The sequence below is a fragment of the Carcharodon carcharias genome, chromosome 1, assembly GCF_017639515.1.
Source record: "Carcharodon carcharias isolate sCarCar2 chromosome 1, sCarCar2.pri, whole genome shotgun sequence".
Taxonomy (NCBI): Eukaryota; Metazoa; Chordata; class Chondrichthyes; order Lamniformes; family Lamnidae; genus Carcharodon; species Carcharodon carcharias.
The window spans coordinates 235116774-235136302 of record NC_054467.1 but is presented as its reverse complement, the minus strand read 5'-3'; the positions used below and the strand labels follow the sequence as shown (position 1 = coordinate 235136302).

Sequence of the window (19529 nt, the reverse complement as noted above, 5' to 3'; positions counted from 1 at the left end):
TCTTATCTATTCTGCTTGTTACATCCTCGAAAAAACTCCAGTAGGTTTGTCAAACATGATTTCCCTCTCGTAAATCCATGTTAACTTTGTCTAATCCCATTGATATTTTCTAAGTGTCTTGTTATCACATCCTTAATAGCAAACGCTAGCATTTTCCCTACCCAGCACCCCTGCAGAAAGCCCTAGAAGCTATTAGCAAATAACTGAGGAGATGATCAGTTTGCACAGGCCTTAGTTGAAGCTCTTCCTCAAAAGTGTCTCCCAACTATAAAAAGTATGAATCAAGCTGTATCGTTTCTCATTGTTTCTCATATATGCATATATATAATTATAATTACATATCTATTTATAATTAAAAGCTTAGTGTCTTCTTCAACTACCTTCATGAATTGTATAATGTCTCATTTCAGGTCATGCAATTGCTGAAGAGGAGGCTAGAAAGGCGCATCAACTCTGGCTCTCCATAGAAGCTCTGCAATACACACTAAAAACGTCCTCTGGTGATAGTCTGACAGAACCTCTACAGAAAGCCCTGGAAGCTATTACAAATAGCTGTGGAGACGATCAGTTCACACAGGCCTTAGTTAAAGCTCTTCCTCAAGAGTGTCTGTCCCGTGGCGTGTACAGTGAAGAGGCATTGCGTCATCGATTCTACACAGTACGGAAAATAGCACGACGTGTGGCCATGATAGATGAGACGAGAAATAGCCTCTATCAATATTTCCTCTCCTACCTGCAGTCCTTCCTATTAATGGAGCCCCAAGTAGCAAAGCCTCCTGAGGAACTTAACCCCGAAGACCTGGACACATTTAGACTGTTATCGTACGCTTCGTTCTGCGTTGAACATGGCGACCTAGAGCTTGCAGCTAAATTTGTCAACCAACTTCGTGGAGAACCAAGAAGGGTGGCACGAGACTGGCTGACAGAAGCTCGTGTGACCCTCGAAACAAAGCAAATAGTAGAAATCCTTTCAGCTTATGCCAATGCGGTTGGTTTGGGTACCACACAAGTTCAATAATTCAACAGAAAACAGTCCTTATCACGATAGGAAAAATGGAGTCCAACCCTGTAAGCACTATGTTACTGACTTCACTGACTGTTCCAGTGTATTTCCAGTAGATGGTACAATGAAGTAAGTTGTTGGAATGTGTGTTTGTAATTTGGTATAATAGTTTTATGGATTGGACTTTGTAATTGAACCAAATAATCATTTCAACTCACTGTATGTTGATTTTTCCCTTCAGATGCATATCAATAAAACAATTAAACAATGAATGGAAAATTTATATTGATATATATAAAAATACTAAAATTGAAATATGACCAGTTACTAGTTCAAGAGATAGTGAATCATCAGATGATGCGTCCCTAGATTCTGTTTTTGCTCTGTGGATGATCAACCAAGGGTTGGAATAACTGCTGGTTACTCCTTGATTTGTAGTGACCTAAATCTGTTGAATAATTGGATTTGTAGAGATAAGTTAACACCAAGTAAAGAAACTGATCATCTGAACATCCATCAAGAAGCAGCTAAGGGCAAATTCATAATGGACCTAGTTATTAGCATAAGGTTCTCAATTTTAAAGATTGAATTGAAGCATTATAGATTTATTCATGCACAATACATGCAATGGTACTTAAAAAGTAGTATTTACAGCCCCTGCTAATGGCTATTGGTTGGGGATTCAAGGTTGTTACAGTTCTGAGCTTAGTATCTTTGGCCTTTATGAACCCAAATACTCATTACACTGTCTGGTTTTATACATTTTAATGCACTCTGTGACCATCTATACCATTCAGTATTACATAACTAAATTTAAAGGTAAAATATAACTCCGTATGAAGAGAATATAATTGATTTTTCCTTTAGTTTTCCTTGCGTTTTCAAACCATCAAGAAGACTGCCTTTTGCCACCTTGGTTACATCACCCGACTCTGCCTTGGCACGAGCTTATCTGGTGCTGAAACCTTCATCCTTGCCTTTATTATCTCTAGACTTGACTATTTCAACATACGCCTGGCTGGCATTCCTAGCTCTATCTTCTGCAAACTTGACATTAAAAACTGCTGCCTGTGTCCGAATGTGCACTTGTTCGACTCGCCCATCTCTCCTATGCCCACTGATCTACATTTGGCTCCTGGTTAAGCAACAGCTTAATTTTAAAATTCTCATCCTTGTTTTTAAAATCCCTCAATGGCCTTGCCCCTCCCTTTCTCTGTGATCTTCTTCAGCCCTACAGACCCTCTGGCCTCTTAAGCATTCCCATTTTAAATGCTGTATTGGTGGCCATGCCTTCAGATACCAAGGTCCTCTCTATCTCTGTTTTTGCTCCTTTTTAAAACCTTTGACCAAGCTTTTGGTCATCTGGTCTAAAATCCCCTTTCGTGGCTTAGTGTCAAATTTTGTACATAGGTTTTTTTAATGCACCTTGGGACTTTTTATTACATTCGAAGGCATTATATCAATACAAGCTGTTGCTTAATAAGCTCTTGTTGAGCTAAGAATAACACACTTTGCCATCCAATCAAGGGTTTAATTCATTTCAGATGTGACTGTTAAGATAGTGACTTTTAAATAGAACCTTAAAAGCATAACATTAATAGACTTCATTCGGGACAGTCTGATATTTCTTTAGAGTATGTCCAAGCAATACAGAACACTAATGAACAATAGTCTGAATAATTTCCTTCTTTCCTCATTTAATATCATGGACATTTTCGGTTATCTTTAACGCATTAATAGGTCAAGCACCAGACCATTTTGACGTCAAGCACTGGAGTAATGGGAATTTTTTCCAGTCTTGAGAAGACAGAAGGAAACGTAATTTAACATGCTGAAGCACTTGTTGCTGGTGAAATGATCAGCAACGTTGACAGGAGTTGGGGGAAGAATCCACTCACATCTTACCAGCTAAAGTAAGGTATTTGGTGCCCGTGCAGTGAAAATGGTACTTAGCCATGTTTTAGTAGTTACACAGAAACAAAGATTTAAGGTACAAAAAGGATGTTGATGCCAGCTGAAAATGAACCATCCAGTCTAATCCCGCATTCCACCTCTTGGTCTATTGCCCTGTAGGTTGAGTACAGATTAGACATATTCTCAAGAGGAGAAAATAAAGGGCATCCAAACCTGAATGACTAAAGATAGAGATCAAAATGAACCAGACAAGAAGGCTTATGATAAACGTAAGGTTCATAACTCAGTGGAGAACCAGGCTGAATACAAAACATAATCACAGAATTTTAACAGCACAGAAGGATCCCATTCGTGTCTGCACTGGCAAAGGAGCACTGACATATGAGAATAGATAGGTAATGTAAAAGGCAACACACAAGTCTTTTATGAACACACAGTAAAATTTGAGTTTATATAAGAATAATTGAAATTCTCCCATTATCACTACTTTTAAAGATTCAAAGGAAGGGTGGCCAAATAGAGACAAAAAGATTTTGGAGGCAGCGGGCATAGCTGAGGAACTAAATGAATACTTTCTGTCTAAAGAAGAGAATGCTGCCAATGTCACAATAAAGGAGGAAGAGAGAAATTTGATAGGATACAAATAGATAGAGGTGGTTAAGGTTAGCGGTGCTCAAAGTTGAAAAATTAGGTTGCTGAAGGAAGGATAGAAATTGTGGAGGTTCTGACCACATTCTTCCAATCCTCAGACATGGGGATTGTACTAGAGGACTGGGATATTGTAAATATTATACTCATGTTTTAAAAAAGGGAAAATTGATCAATCCAGTAACTGAAAGACCAAGGGGGAACTTAATTTTTGTTTTATTCGTTCATGGGATGTGGGCAATGCTGGCCAAGCCAGCATTTATTACCCACCCTTAGTTGCCATCTAGTTCAGAGGGCATTTGAGAGTCAACCACATTGCTGTGGGTGACCTGGACTTGGAGAGACAGGGCATCATTTCAAAGTTTGCAGCTGACACAAAATCCAGAAATATAGTGAATAGGAGGATAGTAACAGGCTCCAGATGAGCGTAGACAGACGGGTGAAATATATGGGAAGACATTTGACAGGTGAACTTTAATGCAGAGATGTATGAAGTGATTCATTTTGGTAGCTCCTTTAGAATGCCCTGGTAGGTTCCTTGGTGACAGTAGATGTGCTGCTGATCCTGGTTCCCATTGCAAGTTTTAGCAAGCTTTCCACTTCAGGCCACCTCTCCATAATACCAGAAATGCAGTAATTTCTGCTGCACAAAACTCTACTATGCAAAAAGTGTCTGCCGCAGTGATATTTCAAAAATCCACTAGACACATGGGAACACCATCACCTGGAAGTTCCCATTCAAGACACTCACCATCCTGACTCAGAAATACATCGCCATTCCTTCACTGTCGCTGGGTCAAAATCCTGCAACTCCCTCCCTAACAGCACTGTGGGTGCATCTACCCCACATGTAGATGACAAAAGGATGACACCACAAAAAGATGACAACAGCTATACCTTGTACAATGCACTGAGAGTTTAGTGGTGCATACAATGTAATATATAGTCTTTCAATGAAACCTTAAAGACAAAACATTTGCTTATTGGTAGCATAGTGACCTTGAAGTCAGAAGATTGCAGGTTCAAAACCTATTCCAGCACTGGAGCAAAAAAAACTTGGCTAACGTTTCAGTCCATTACTGAGAGTGATGCATCTTTAGAGGAGCAGTCGTTCAGATGAAATATTAAACCTTAGTTGAAGATCCTATTACATTATTTAAAAGAATAAAAAGCTTCATGGTTAACCTTAATGCCTAAAGTAAACTAGCTAAAATATTAACTGGTCATCTATCTCATTGCTGGTTGTGGGATCTAGTTGTGTGTAAATTGCCTGTTGTATCTGCTCACACAGCAACAGTTAATCCAGTTCAAAATAACCATTGACCTTGGTCCAGAGAATTGAATTCCAGAGGATGAGGTGGGAGTGACTGCCCTTGACCTCTAGGCAACAAATGACCAAGTATGGCACTAAGTCACCTTAATAAAATTGAAGTCAGTGTGGATCGGGGGGAAGCTCTCACCTGGCTGGAGTCATACCTAGCACAAAAGATGATGGATGTGATTGTTGGAACCCTGCCAATTTAGCTCTTTGAGCACTGTCCAAGGAACTACCCTCTTCAGCTACTTGGTCACTGACCTTCCCTCTGTCATAAGGCCAGGAGGAGGGATTGTTGGATTGCTTTCCTTTTCTCATTTGTATATATTTGTAAATATACATTTATGCCTGTGGAGTGAAGTCTTTACAATACAAGAATGTCCTATACGAGTGTAGGAAGTTCTGGCTGCAAGGTAAAGAAATGGTTAATTTATTGTAGTGAACAAGGCTGGAGTGAACAAGTGATTCTCAGCATAGGAATGATGTCCTCCTCAAACCCGTTGCATTGCAGGAATCTATTCTCAATGCCTGGTTTTCTATGAGCTGGGTGAGGGTCAGTTTGGAGTTTGTGAAAAAAATCACTTGGATGGCATAGTGGTATTGTTGCTGGACTAGTAATTCAGAGACTCAGGGTAATGCTCTGGGGACCTGGGTTCAAATCCACTGGCGGACTGTGAAATTTGAATCCAATAAAAGTCTGATGAAACCATTGTCAATTGTTGTAAAAACCCACACAAAAACAAAAATACCCGGAAAAACTCAGCAGGTCTGGCAGCATCTGCAGAGAAGGACACAGTTAATGTTTCGAGTCTGAATGACCCTTCAACAGAACTAAGTAAAAATAGAAGAGAGATGAAATTTTAGCTGGTTTAAGGGGAGGGTGGGACAAGAGACATTTGTAAAAACCAATCTGGTTCACTAATGCCCTCTGTTGGCTTTATCTGGTCTGGCCTACATGTGACATCAGCAATGTGGTTGATTCTTAAATGTCTCCTGAACAAGGGCAATTAGGGATGGCCCACATCCAATGAACATATATATAAAAAATAGAATTCATATACCAAGATCAGGCTGCTCTTCCTCTATCTCTCTAAGTTATTTTTTGCTCTGTAAGTTGGAACTACCCATGACAAAGCTTCTCTTTCTCATCTTCCTTCTCAAATAGCTGCTGCTGTTTAGGGCTTACAAAGGAGGATGCCTCAGGGACTTAGTAGGAGTCTGGACATTTCATTATTAATTAGTTATACCAAGAAAAGCATAGCTAATATACATTATCTCCTTCTCCAGGCTTGGGATGATAATTGGCAAATGACATTCATACCATGCAACATAGGAACAAAACAAGTCCAGCAACCTACTAATATTCAATGACATTACCAATGACAAGCATTAACATCATGGGTGTTAACATTGTCCAGAAAGTTAACTGAACCAGCTCTTTAAGATCGATAAAAGAGCAGGTCAGAGATTAGGATTTTTAAAATTCATTTACAAGATGTGGGCATCACTGGCTAGGCCAGCATCTATTGCCCATCCCTAGTTGCCCTTGAGAAGGTGATGGTGAGCTGCCTTCTTGAACCGCTGCAGCCCATGTGGTGTAGGTGCACCCACAGTGCTGTTAGGGAGGGAGTTCCAGGATTTTGACCCAGCGACAGTGAAGGAGTGGCAATATATTTCCGAGTCAGGATGGTGAGTGTCTTGAAGGTGATGGTGTTCCCATGTGTCTGCTGCCCTTGTCCTTCTAGATGGTAGCAGTTGTGGGTTTGGAAGGTATTGCCTGAGGAGTCTTGGTGAGTTTCTGCATTGCATCTTGTAGGTGATACACACTGCTGTTACTGTTCATTGGTGGTGGAGGGAGTGGATGTTTGTGGATGTGCCAATCAAGTGGGCTGCTTTGTCCTGGATGGTGTCAACCTTCTTAAGTGTTCTGGGAGCTGCACTCATCCAGGCAAGTGGGGAGTATTCCTTCTCACAACTGACTTGTGCCTTGTAGATGGTGGACAGGCTTTGGGGAGTCAGGACATGAGTTACTCTCTGCATAATTCCCAGCCTCTGTCTTGCTTTTGTAGCCACAGTATTGATATGGTTAGTCCAGTTCAGTTTCAGGTCAATGGTAACCACCCCAGGATGTTGATAGCGGGAAATTCAGTGACGGTAATGCCATTGAATGTCAAGGGGCAATGGTTAGATTTTCTCTTGTTGGAGATGGTCATTACCTGGTACTTGTGTGGCACGAATTTTACTTGCCACTTGTCAGACCAGGCCTGGATATTGTCCAGATCTTGCTGCATTTGGACACGGATTGCTTCAGTACCTGATGAGTCACCAAATGGTGCTGAACATTGTGCAATCATCAGCGAACAACCCCACTTCTGACCTTATGATGGAAGGGAGGTCATTAATGAAGCAGGTGAAGATGGTTGGGCCGAAGACACTACCCTGAGAAACTCATGCTGTGATGTCCTGGAGCTGAGATGACTGACCTCCAACAACAATCATCTTCATTTGTACTAAGTATGACTCCAACCAGCGGAGATTTTTCCCCGCTTCCCATTTGACTCCAGTTTTGCTAGAGCTCCTTGATGCCACACTTGGTCAAATGTGGCCTTGATGTCAAGGGCAATCACTCTCACCTCACCTTTGGAGTTCAGCTCTTTTGTCCATGTTTGAACTAAGGCTGTCATGAGGTCAGAAGCTGAGTGATCTTGGCAGAACCGCAACTGAACATCAGCGAGCAGGTTATTGCTAAGCAAATGCCGCTTGATAACACTGCTGATGACCTGATTTGCCTGATGGAATTGCCCTCCATGCCTTTTTGCTTGGCGACGAGGGGTTTCCTGTAAGGGCTGCTGCTGCACACCCTTCACCTCTGCTTTTGACCGCCGTCCAGACAGGCGTTGGCTTGTCTTGTTGCCGATGGTCCCTAATGGAGGGCTCTGTACTCGGGAGTCCTGTCCTCCCCCTTACCATTGGGGACTCAGGATGGAGGAGGTTGCATGCAGCAGTCCCATACAACCAGAGGTTGTCTTGGTTCATGGACTCCCAAGATGCCAGCGTGTTTTGCGGCCTTCTGGAGTGCGTGGGCCATGTCTATGTTTCATATCGTACACTGCACCCCCTTTTTGTTTATTTAAAAAGCCTTTTGCTTTTAATTTGTTTGCACTTCAGTTGCACGTTCCTGATCTTCAGATACCCGGTGCAGAGAGGGGCAGGAGGGAGGACCATCTCCTCGTGAGCTGGCTCCTGGTTGTGGCCAAGCTGGCCATCAACAGGTCCAGGCAGCAGGTGAGGGGGTCGTCCAACTGCCTGTCCCTCTTCTGTGGCTACGTTCATGGCTGGGTCTCCCTGGAAAGAGTGCACATGGTGTCCGCTGGCACAATAGAGGCCTTCCATGCTTGGTGGGCACCTCTATGATTGGGGTGCTTTATAGACCAATCTGATCATATTTTGGTTTAATGTTGATAAGTTTCCTTTAACATTTTTTTTTTGTTCACTGTGTCCCTTTAAGGGGCTGCATCTTGTTTTGTTCCTCATTTGTCCTAATTTAGTTTAACTCCTTTAATCAAAAGAAAAGCATTGTTGATGACCCCTTCCATCAGTTTACTGGATGGAGAGTAGACTGATGGGGCGGTAATTAGCCAGGTTGGTTTTGTCCTGCTTTTTGCATACAGGACATAGCTGGGCAATTCTCCACATTGCCGGGTAGATGCCAGCTGTAGTGGAAGAGCTTGGCTAGGACCGCAGCAAGTTCTGGAGTACTATTCTTCAGTACTATTGCTGGAATATTGTCAGGGTCCATAGCCTTTGCCAGTGCCTTCAGCCGTTTCTTGATATTGATAAGGTGTCACATCAAAGATAGGAGCTCACGGTATTGGGGGTAATGTATTAGCATGGATTGAGAGAGTGATAACACATAAAAGACAGAGAATCGGGATTAATGGGTCTTTTTCAGGTTGGAAAGACATAACCAATAGAGTGCCACAAGAATCAGTCCTAGCGCCTCAATTATTTACCATTTATATTAATAACTTGGAGGAGGGGGCAGAGTGTAATGCATCCAAATTTGCTGACAATACAAAAATAGGTGGGAGGGCATGTTGTGATGAGGACATAAGGAACCTGTTAGGGGATATAGATAGATTGAGAGAATTGGCAAAAACGTGGCAGATGGAGGTTAATGTAGGAAAGTATGAAGTTTATGGCTAGTGTGAGACAAGGCAATGGGCCTAGTGCTGGAAAATGGGATTAGAATAGTTAGGCACTTGTTTGACCAGTACAGACTTGATGGGCCAAAGGGCCTTTTCCTGTGCTGTATACCTCTGACTCTAGGTCATGCACTTTGGTAGGGAAAAACAAAAGGCAAACTATTATTTAAATAGAGAAGGGCTCCAAAAAAGTGCAGCACAGAGGGATCTGGGTGTCCTTGTGCATGAAACACAAAAACCATGTAGGTGCAAGTAATTAATGAGGCAAATGGAATTTTGGCCTGTATTGATTGCTAGGGGGTTGGAGTTTAAAAATAGGGAAGTCTTGTTACCACTGTTGGTGAGGCCACATCTGGGGTACTGTGTATAGTCTTGGTCCCCATATTTAAGAAAGGATACACTGGCATTGAAGGCAGTTTGAAAGAAATTCACTAGGCTGATCCCTGAGATGAAAGGGTTGACTTATTAAGAATGGCTAAACAGGTTGGGCCACTTTTCATTAGAGTTTAGGAGAATGAGGGGTGATCTTATTAAAACGTACAAGATTCTGAGGGGGCTTGACAGGGTAGATGTTGAGATGGGTGATGTTTCTGCTAGTCGGGGGGAGTCTTGGACATAGTTACAGAATAAGGGGACACTCATTTAAAACTGAGATGTGAGGCAATTTCTTCTGAGGGTAGTGAATGTCTGGAATTCTCTATCCCAGAGAGTTGTGGAGGCTAGATCAATGAAAGTATTTAAAGAGTAGGTAGATAGATTTTTGAAATATCAGAGAGTTGGGGGCCAAGAGGAGCTGACACAAAAGAGGAGTTGAGGCCTGGGGCAGATCAGCCAGGATCTGACTGAATGGCAGGGCAGGCTTGAGGGGCCGAATGTCCTGCTCCTATTTCTTATGTTCTTGTATAAAAGCAAAAAATTGCGGATGCTGGAAATCCAAAACAAAAGCAAAAATTCCTGGAAAAACTCAGCAGGTCTGACAGCATCTGCGGAGAGGAACACAGTTAACATTTCGAGTCCATATGACTCTTCAATAGAACTAAGGAAAAATAGAAAAGAGGTGAAATATAAGCTGGTTTAAGGGGGGGTGGGGGTGGGGGCGGCGGTGGGACAGGTAGAGCTGGATAGAGGGCCAGTGATATGTGGAGATAACCAAAAGATGTCATAGACAAAAGGACAAAGAGGTGTTGAAGGTGGTGATATTATCTAAGGAATGCGATAATAGGTGACATTAAGGTGTTGCACCTTCTGCATGATGCCACCACCAAACACATCTTCCCTTCACCCCACCCCCCCCCACCGGCAGCATTCTGCAGGGATCGTTCCCTCCGGGACACCCTGGTCCACTCCTCCATCACCCCCTACACCTCAACCCCCTCCCATGGCACCTTCCCATGCAACCGCAGAAGGTGCAACACCTGCCCCTTTACTTCCCCTCTCCTCACTGTCCAAGGACCCAAACACTCCTTTCAAGTGAAGCAGCATTTCACTTGCACTTCCCTCAATTTAGTCTACTGCATTCGTTGCTCCCAATGTGGTTTCCTCTACATTGGAGAGACCAAACGCAGACTGGGTGACATCTTTGCGGAATACCTTCGGTCTGTCCACAAAAATGACCCAGACTTCCCTGTCACTTGCCATTTCAACACTCCACCCTGCTCTCATGCCCACATGTCCGTCCCTGGCCTGCTGCATTGTTCCAGTGAAGCTCAACGCAAACTGGAGGAACAGCACCTCATCTTCCAAATAGGCACTTTACAGCCTTCTGGACTGAATATTGAGTTCAACAATTTTAGATCATGAACTCTCTCCTCCATCCTCACCCGCTTTCCGATCCCCTTTTTTCCAATAATTTATATAGATTTTTCTTTTCCCACCTTTTCCCGTTATTTTTAAATGTATTTCCATCCATTGTTTTATCTCTACCTTCTAGCCTTTTTCAATCCCTTCCCCCCACCCGACCCCCACTAGGGCTATCTGTACCTTGCTCGTCCTGCTTTCTACCCTTAATGTCACCCATTTCCTTAGATAATATCACCACCTTCAACACCTCTTTGTCCTTTTGTCTGTGACATCTTTTGGTTATCTCCACCTATCACTGGCCCTCTATCCAGCTCTACCTGTCCCACCCCCCCTCTTAAACCAGCTTATATTTCACCTCTTTTCTATTTTTCCTTAGTTCTGTTGAAGAGTCATACGGACTCGAAACGTTAACTGTATCCCTTTCCGCAGATGCTGTCAGACCTGCTGAGTTTTTCCAGGTTTTTTTTTGTCTTATGTTCTTATGATGTTTTTATCATGTGGAATGAATCGAATTGGCTGAAGACTGGCACCTGTGACACTGGGGACCTTTGGAGGAGGCCAAGTTGGACATCCATTTGGCACTTCTGGCTGAAGATTGTTGCAAATGCTTCAGCCTTATTTACAAGAGGCTCACCTCCAATCTCCCAAAGCTTGCCTACCTACCTCTAGCATGTGACAAGATGGAATACCCCTCATTTGCGTGGATGTATGTAGCTCCAACAAGGCTCAAGTAATTCAACACCATCCAGTATAAAGTAGCTCCTTTAATGGACACCACATCCACTCTCATTCCCCCCACCATAGGTGCAACATGACTTTAGTGTACCATCTACAAGATTCACTGCAGCAAGGCTTTGGTAAGACCAGCTGGAGTACTGTGCAGTTCTGGTCTCCATGTATAAGGAACAATATATTTGCCTTGGAGGTAGTACAGCAAACGTTCACTAGATGGGGTTGCGAGGTTGAGTAAATTGCGTCTATACTTAGAATGAGAGGTGATCTCATTGAAACATACAAGGTTCTGGGGGCTTGATAGGTAGACACACAGGTTGTTTCTACTGACAGGGAATCTAGAATGACGGGGGGGCCAGTGGTGGTATGTCTCAGGATAAGGGGATGATCATTTAGGACTGAGATGAGGAGAAATTTTTTCACTCAACAGGTTGTAATTTTTGGAATTGTCTGCCCCAGAGGGTTGTGGATGCTCCATCATTCAAGGTCAGGATAGAAGTTTTGAGATCTGTGAATCATGGAATATGGGGAACAGATGGGAAAATGGAGTTGAAGCAGATCTGTCATGATCACATTGAATGATAGAGCAGGCTTGAGGAGTCAAATGGTTTACTCATACATACATACATATATACAAACATGCAATCTAGGAGCAGGAGTAAAACAAAAACAGCTGGAAAAACTCAGCAGGTCTGACAGCATCTGTGGAGAGGAACACAGTTAACGTTTCGAGTCTGGATAACTCTTCATCAGAACTAAAGAAATATAGAAATGTGAAATATAAGCTGGTAGAGGGGAGTGAGACAGGTAGAGCTGGATAGAGGGCCAGTGATAGGTCTAGGCAAAGAGATTGCCAAGGATGTCGTAGACAAAAGGACAAAAGGGTGTTGACGGTGGTGATATTATCTAAGGAGTGTGCTAATGGTGACATTAAGGGTAGAAAGCAGGACAAACAAGTGGCAGATGGCCTTAGTGGGCATGGGCTGGGGGGAAGGGATCGAAATGGACTAAAAGATGGAGATAAAGCGATAGATTAAAAAATAGGTGGGAAAAGAAAAATATATTTAAAAGATATAAATTATTGGAAAAAGGGAGATCAGAAAGGGGGTGGGGATGGAGGAGAGAGTTCATGATCTGAAGTTGTTGAACTCAATGTTAAGTCCGGAAGGCTGTACACTGCCTAGTAAGAAGATTAGGTGCTGTTCCTTCAGTGTGCGTTGAGCTTCACTGGAACATTGCAGCAGGCCAAGGATGGACATATGGGCATGAGAGCAGGGTGGAGTGTTGAAATGGCAAGCGACAGGGAGGTCTAGGTGATGCATGCGGTCAGACCGAAGGTGTTCTGCTAAGCGGTCACCCAGTCTGTGTTTGGTCTCTCCAAGGTAGGGGAGACTGCATTGGGAGCAGCGAATGCAATAGACTAAATTGAGGGACGTGCAAGTGAAGTGCTGCTTCACTTGAAAGGAATGTTTGGGCCCTTGGATGATGAGGGGGGAACCTAAAGGGGCAGGTGTTGCACCTTCTGCGGTTACATGGGAAGGTGCCGTGGGAGGGGGTTGAGGTATAGGGGGTGATGGAGGAGTGGACCAGGGTGTCCCGGAGGGAACGATCCCTGTGGAATGCCGCTGTGGGGGTGAAGGGAAGATGTGTTTGGTGGTGGCATCATGCTGGAAATGGTGGAGGATGATCCTTTGAATGTGGAGGCTGGTGGGGTGATAAGTGAGGACAAGGGGGACCCTATCTTGGTTCTGGGAGGGAGAGGAATGAGTGAGGACGGATGTGCGGGAGATGGACCAGACATGGTTGAGGGCCCTGTCAACCACTGTGGGTGGAAAACCTCGGTTAAGGAAGAAGGAGGACATATCAGAGGAACTGTTTTGGAAAGTGGCATCATCAGAACATATGCAATGGAGGCGAGAATGGGATGGAGTCCTTACTGGAAGCAGGGTGTGAGAGCTGTAGTCAAGGTAGCTGTGGGAGTCGGTAGGCTTGTAATGAATATTGGTGGACAGTCTATCACCAGAATTTGAGACAGAAAGGTCAAGGAAGGGGAGGGAAGTGTCAGTGATGAACCATGTGAAAATGATGGAGGGGTGGAAATTGGAAGCAAAATTAATAAATTTTTCCAGGTCCAGACGAGAGCATGCAGCAGCACTGAAGCAATCATCGATGTACCGGAGAAAGAGTTGTGGGAGGGGGCCTGAGTAGGACTGGAACAAGGAATGTTCCACATACCCCATAAAGAGGCAGGCATAACTGGGACCCATACGGGTACCCATAGCCACACCTTTTATTTGGAAGAAGTGAGATGAGTTTAAGGAGAAATTGTTCAGTGAGAGAATATGTTCAGCCAGATGGAGGAGAGTAGTGGTGGATGGGGATTGTTCAGGCCTCTGTTCGAGGAAGAAGTGGAGAGCCCTCAGACTCGGTGGGGGATGGAGGTGTAGAGGGATTGGACGTCCATGGTGAAGAGGAGGCGGTTGGGGCCAGGGAACTGAAAATTGTTGATAGGATGTAGGGCGTCAGAGGAGTCGCGGATGAAGGTGGGAAGAGACTGGACCAGGGGAGAGAGAATTGAGTCAAGATAGCAAGAAATATGAATTCCATGGGGCAGGGACACGCTGACACAATTGGTCTGCCAGGACAGTCCTGTTTGTGGATTTTGGGTAGGAGGTAGAAGTGGGCCATCTGAGGTTGGGAGACTGAGGTTGGAAGTTGTGGAGGGAAGATGAGGTCAGTGACAGTCCTGGAAACAATGGCTTGATGTTCAGTGGTGGGGTCATGATCCAGAGGGAGGTAGGAGAAAGTGTGTGAGTTGGCACTCAGCCTCTGCGAGGTAGAGATTGTCTGGCGCACTGACAACAGCACCACCTTGTCAGCAGGTTTGATGACAAAGTCAGGGTTGGACCTGAGAGAATGGAGTGCAGCAAGTTCAGAGACAGGTTAGAGTGGGTGAGAGGCGCAGAGAAATTGAGACGACTGATGTCACACCGACAGTTCTCAATGAAAAGATCAAGAGGGAGGGGTCGAGGTGGAGGAAGAATATTGGAGGCGGGTTAAAAGGATCTGTTGAACGGGGAGAGGGCTCCTGCCCAAAGAAGTGAGCACAGAGACGAAGGCGGTAGAAGAGACGAGGCACTCTACAGCCTTCCGCACTTAACATTGAGTTCAACAACCTTAGATCATGAACTCATTCCTCCATCCCCATCCCTTTCTGATCCCCTTTTCCCAATAATTTATATTTTTTTAAAATATTTTTCTTTTCCCATCTATTTTTAAATCTATCGTTTTATCTCCACCTTTTAGCCCATTTTGATTCCTTACTCCCACCCCACCCCCACTAGGGCAATCTGCCACTTATTTGACCTGCTTTCTACCCTTAATGTCACCATTAGCACATTCCTTAGATAATATCACCACTGTCAACACCCCTTTGTCCACGACATCTTTGGCACTCTCTTCTTTGCCTCCACCTATCACTGGCCCTCTATCCAGCTCTACCTGTCCCACCCCCCTCAACCAGCTTATATTTCACCACATTTCTATATTTCTTTACTTCTGATGAAGTCATCCAGACTCGAAACTTTTAACTGTGTTCCTCTCCGTTTTTGTTTTTGTTCTTGTTTCAGATTTCCAGCATCCACAGTATTTTGCTTTTATCTAGGAGGAGGAGTGGCCCTTCAAGCTTGATCTGCCATTTAATAAGATCATGGCTGTTGTGATTGTAACCTCCCACCTACCCCGATAACCTTTACCCCCTTGTTAATCAAGAATCTATCTAGCTCTGCCTTAAAAATATTCAAAGACTCTCTTCCTCAAAAGGCAGTGGAAGCAGAGTTCCAAAGACTCTCAACCCTCAGAAAAAAATTCTCCTCATCTCTGTCTTAAATGAGCAACCTCTTATTTTTAAAAAGTGACCCCTAATTCTAGATTCTTCCACAAGAGGAAATATCTTCTCCACATAAGACCATAAGACATTGGAGCAGAAATTAGGCCATTCGGCCCATCGAGTCTGCTCCACCATTCGATCATGGCTGATAAGTTTTTCAACCCCATTCTCCCGCCTTCTCCCCGTAACCTTTGATCCCCTTACCAATCAAGAACCTATCTATCTCCGTCTTAAATACACTCAGTGACCTGGCAACCACAGCCTTCTGTGGCAATGAATTCCATAGATTCACCACTCTCTGGCTAAAGAAGTTTCTCCTCATCTCTGTTCTAAAAGGTCTTCCCTTTACTCTGAGGCTGTGCCCTCGGGTCCTAGTCTCTCCTACTAATGGAAACATCTTCCCCACGCCCACTCTATCCAGGCCTTTCAGTATTCTGTAAGTTTCAATCAGATCCCTCCTTATCCTTCTAAACTCCATCGAGTATAGACCCAGAGTCCTCAAACGTTCCTCATATGTTAAGCCTTTCATTCCTGGGATCATTCTCGTGAACCTCCTCTGGACCCTCTCCAGGGCCAGCACATCCTTCCTGAGATACGGGGCCTGAAATTGCTCACAATATTCTAAATGTGGTCTAACCAGAGCCTTATAAAGCCTCAGCAGCACATCCCTGCCTTTATATTCTAGTCCTCTCGAAATAAATGCCAACATTGTCTTCCTAACTATCGACTCAACCTGCAAGTTAACCTTAAGAGAATCCTGGACTAGGACTCCCAAGTCCCTTTGCATTCCAGATTTCTGAATTCTCTCTCCATGTAGAAAATAGTCTATGCCTCTATTCTTCCTACCAAAGTGCATGACCTCACACTTCCCCATGTTATATTCCATCTGCCACTTCTTTGCCCATTCTCCTAACCTGTCCAAATCCTTCTGCAGCCTCCCCGCCTCCTCAATACTACCTGTCCCTCCAACTATCTGTGTATCATCTGCAAACTTAGCCAGGATGCCCTCAGTTCCTTCATCTAGATCATTAATGTATAAAGTGAAAAGTTGTGGTCCCAACACTGACCCCTGCACAACTCCACTAGTCACCTCTGCCCCCCGACTCTCGAACTTTGGGGATGTCACTTGTCTTCCACTGTGAAGACTGACACAAAGTACCTATTCAGCTCCTCTGCCATTTCTTTGTTCCCCACTACTACTTCTCCAGCATCATTTTCCAACGGCCCAATGTCCACTTTTGCCTCTCTCTTACCCTTTATATATCTAAAAAAAACTCTTGCAATCTTCTTTCATATTACTGGCTAGTTTACCCTCATATTTAATCTTCTCCCTCCTTATTTCTTTTTTAGTTGTCCTCTGTTGATATTTGTAGGTTTCCCAATCCCCTAGTTTCCCACTGCTCTTTGCACTCTGTCAAGACCCCTCAGTATCTTAAAAGTTTTGAGCCAAATTCCAGTGGATACAAACTTAATCTGAACAACCTGCCATTCCTGGTATTAGTCTAATAAACCTTTTTTGAACTGTTTCTAACATTTACATCTTTCCTTAAATAAGGAGACCAGTACTGTACAATGTGGTCTCACCACTGCCCTGTACAAATAAAACATAACCTCCCTACTTTTGTATCCAATTCCCCTTACAATAAACAATAACATTCTATTAGCTTTCCTAATTACCTGCTGTACCTGCATAATAGCCTTTTGTGATTCATGCATTAGGACACCCAGATCCCTATGCATCTCCGAGCTTTATAATCTCTCATTTAGATATGCTTTTTTATTCTTCCTGCCAAAATGGACAATTTCACATATGCCCACATTATATTCCATTTGCCAGATCTTTGCCCACTTAACCAATGTAGCCTCCTTATGTCCTCTTCACAATTTGCTTTCCTACCTATCTTTGTGTCATCAGCAAATTTAGCAACAATACCATCTGTCCTGTCATCCAAGTCATTTATATAAATTATAAAAAGTTGAGGCCCCAGCATTGATCCCTGTGGCACACCATTCATCACATCCCACTAACCAGAAAAAGACCTATTTATGGCTACCTTCTACTTCTTGTTAGCTAGCCAATCTTCTTTCCATGCCAATATATTATGCCATGAGCTTTTATTTTCTGTAATGACCTTTGATGTGGCACCTTATCAAACGTCTTTTAGTGCAGCACATCTACCGGCTCCCCTTTATCCACAGCATGTGGCTTCTTCAAAGAGCTCCAATAAATTGGTTAAACATGATTTCCCTTTCACGAAACCATGCTGACTCTGCCTGATTGCTGTAAACTTTTCGAAGTGCCCTGCAATAACATCTTTAATAACAACTTCTAACATTTTCCCTATGACAAATGTTAGGCTAACTGGCCCGTTGTCTCCTCCTTTCTGTATTCCTCCCTTTTTGAACAACATTTGCTCTCTTCCAATCTAACGGAACCTTCCCCAAATTTAGGGAATTTTGGAAAATTAAAACCAACTATTTCACTAGTCACTTCTTTCAAGACCCTAGGATGAAGTCCACTAGGACCTGAGGCTGTGTCAGCCCACAGCTCCAACAATTTGCTCAATACCACTTCCTTGGCGATTGTAATTTTCCGGAGTTCCTCCCTTCCTTCCATTTCCTGATTGAACAGCTATTTCTGGGATGTTACTTATATCCTCTATCGTGAAAATCAACGCAAAATTCTTGTTCAATTCATTTGCCATCTCCTTACTTTGCATTAATTCCTCAGACTCACTTCATATAGGACCAACGCGCACTTTAACTTTTTAAAAAATATCCATAGAAACTCTTACTGTCTTTACATTTCCAGCTAGCTTTGTCTCATACTTTAATTTTACCTAATTAATTTGTCATTCTCTGCTGCTCTTTATATTCTGTCCAATCTTCTGACCCGTCACCCCTCTTAGCATAATTTTTCTTTAAGTTTGATACTGTCTTTAGCTTTTTTAGTTAACCACGGATGGTGGGTCCTCCTCTTGGAAGTTCTCTCTCATTGGAATGTACCTATTCTGCGTATCCTGAAATATCCCTTTAAAAGTCTGCCAATCCTGTTCCTATTTATTTCTAAATTTTATTCCCTCCATAGGTAAGAAATTAAAAGATAAACTTTTGCATGGGGATCCAATTTTAAAATTGTTTTTGTGAAATGTTAACTCCTATTCTCCTCACACCTGCTCCGACTTTCTCAGTTTTTCCAAGGATTTATCACACAGTTGTCTACTTCTGATATGTGTATCAAATGATGGAATTTTGACCCAGATTTTTAGGATGCAGTTATCTTGCAATTAGCTTCTAGAGTTGGCTTTACAGAAATGTGGTGACAGTTCATTGGAGACAGTCTTCCACCACTTTGTTTTGACACCATGTGGAATGCAGCTCCAGTGCCAAAGCCAATTTAAACAGAATGCCAAGGACTTTCCAGGCACTCAAAGGAACTGCTTGACAATGATGATCAAGGTCTATCTGGTTCACCTTCTACCATCCTGGCAGTCATGTGATACAACAATAATGGAACTGCTGACTACTCCAATAATCAAAATCTATCACTTGGTCTACAACAGACCCAAACATGACATGAGGAATACCCCAGTGGTGTACCAGCTTTGGAAACCATAGGCCTGAAGTCACCAATACACGAATGTAAGAATATTACATTATTCTAATACAGAACAGTATATGTAGACAATTGAATTAACTTCTGCAAATTCGCTCTTTTGATCACAATGGCACTAACAATGTTGGAGAGGATGAATTTCAGGGCATCGTTCTGCAAGGATAGGCACATTTGGATTATTAAATGAATGAGCTAGTTGTCATTACTAATATAGAGCTAAATGGGATGTTAGGCTTTTGATTATCGGCAGCACAGAATTTAATCTGAAACTTCTAAGCTTTCAGTGTTACAATGGCACTGGTCATCTGATGTGCCTGTGAAGAAGTTGGGAATTACATAAAACAGATAGCTAAATATCTTTGACTTTCAACATGTCATCAACAGAATTATAGCAGCAACTGAGAGTG

At 43.1% G+C, this 19529-nt stretch overlaps 1 protein-coding gene across 3 annotated transcripts in view; it reads left to right on the top strand.

The window, feature by feature from the left end:
• Positions 1–1275, top strand: part of immt (inner membrane protein, mitochondrial (mitofilin)) — an 84229-nt gene extending 82954 nt beyond the window's left edge. For all 3 annotated transcript variants that reach the window (XM_041184618.1, XM_041184609.1, XM_041184600.1), the window contains one exon: positions 411–1275. In XM_041184618.1, coding sequence (XP_041040552.1) covers positions 411–1018 — 608 coding nt within the window. In that variant the 3' untranslated portion in view covers positions 1019–1275. The remainder of the gene's footprint in view (positions 1–410) is intronic.
• The last annotated feature ends 18254 nt before the right edge of the window (positions 1276–19529 follow it).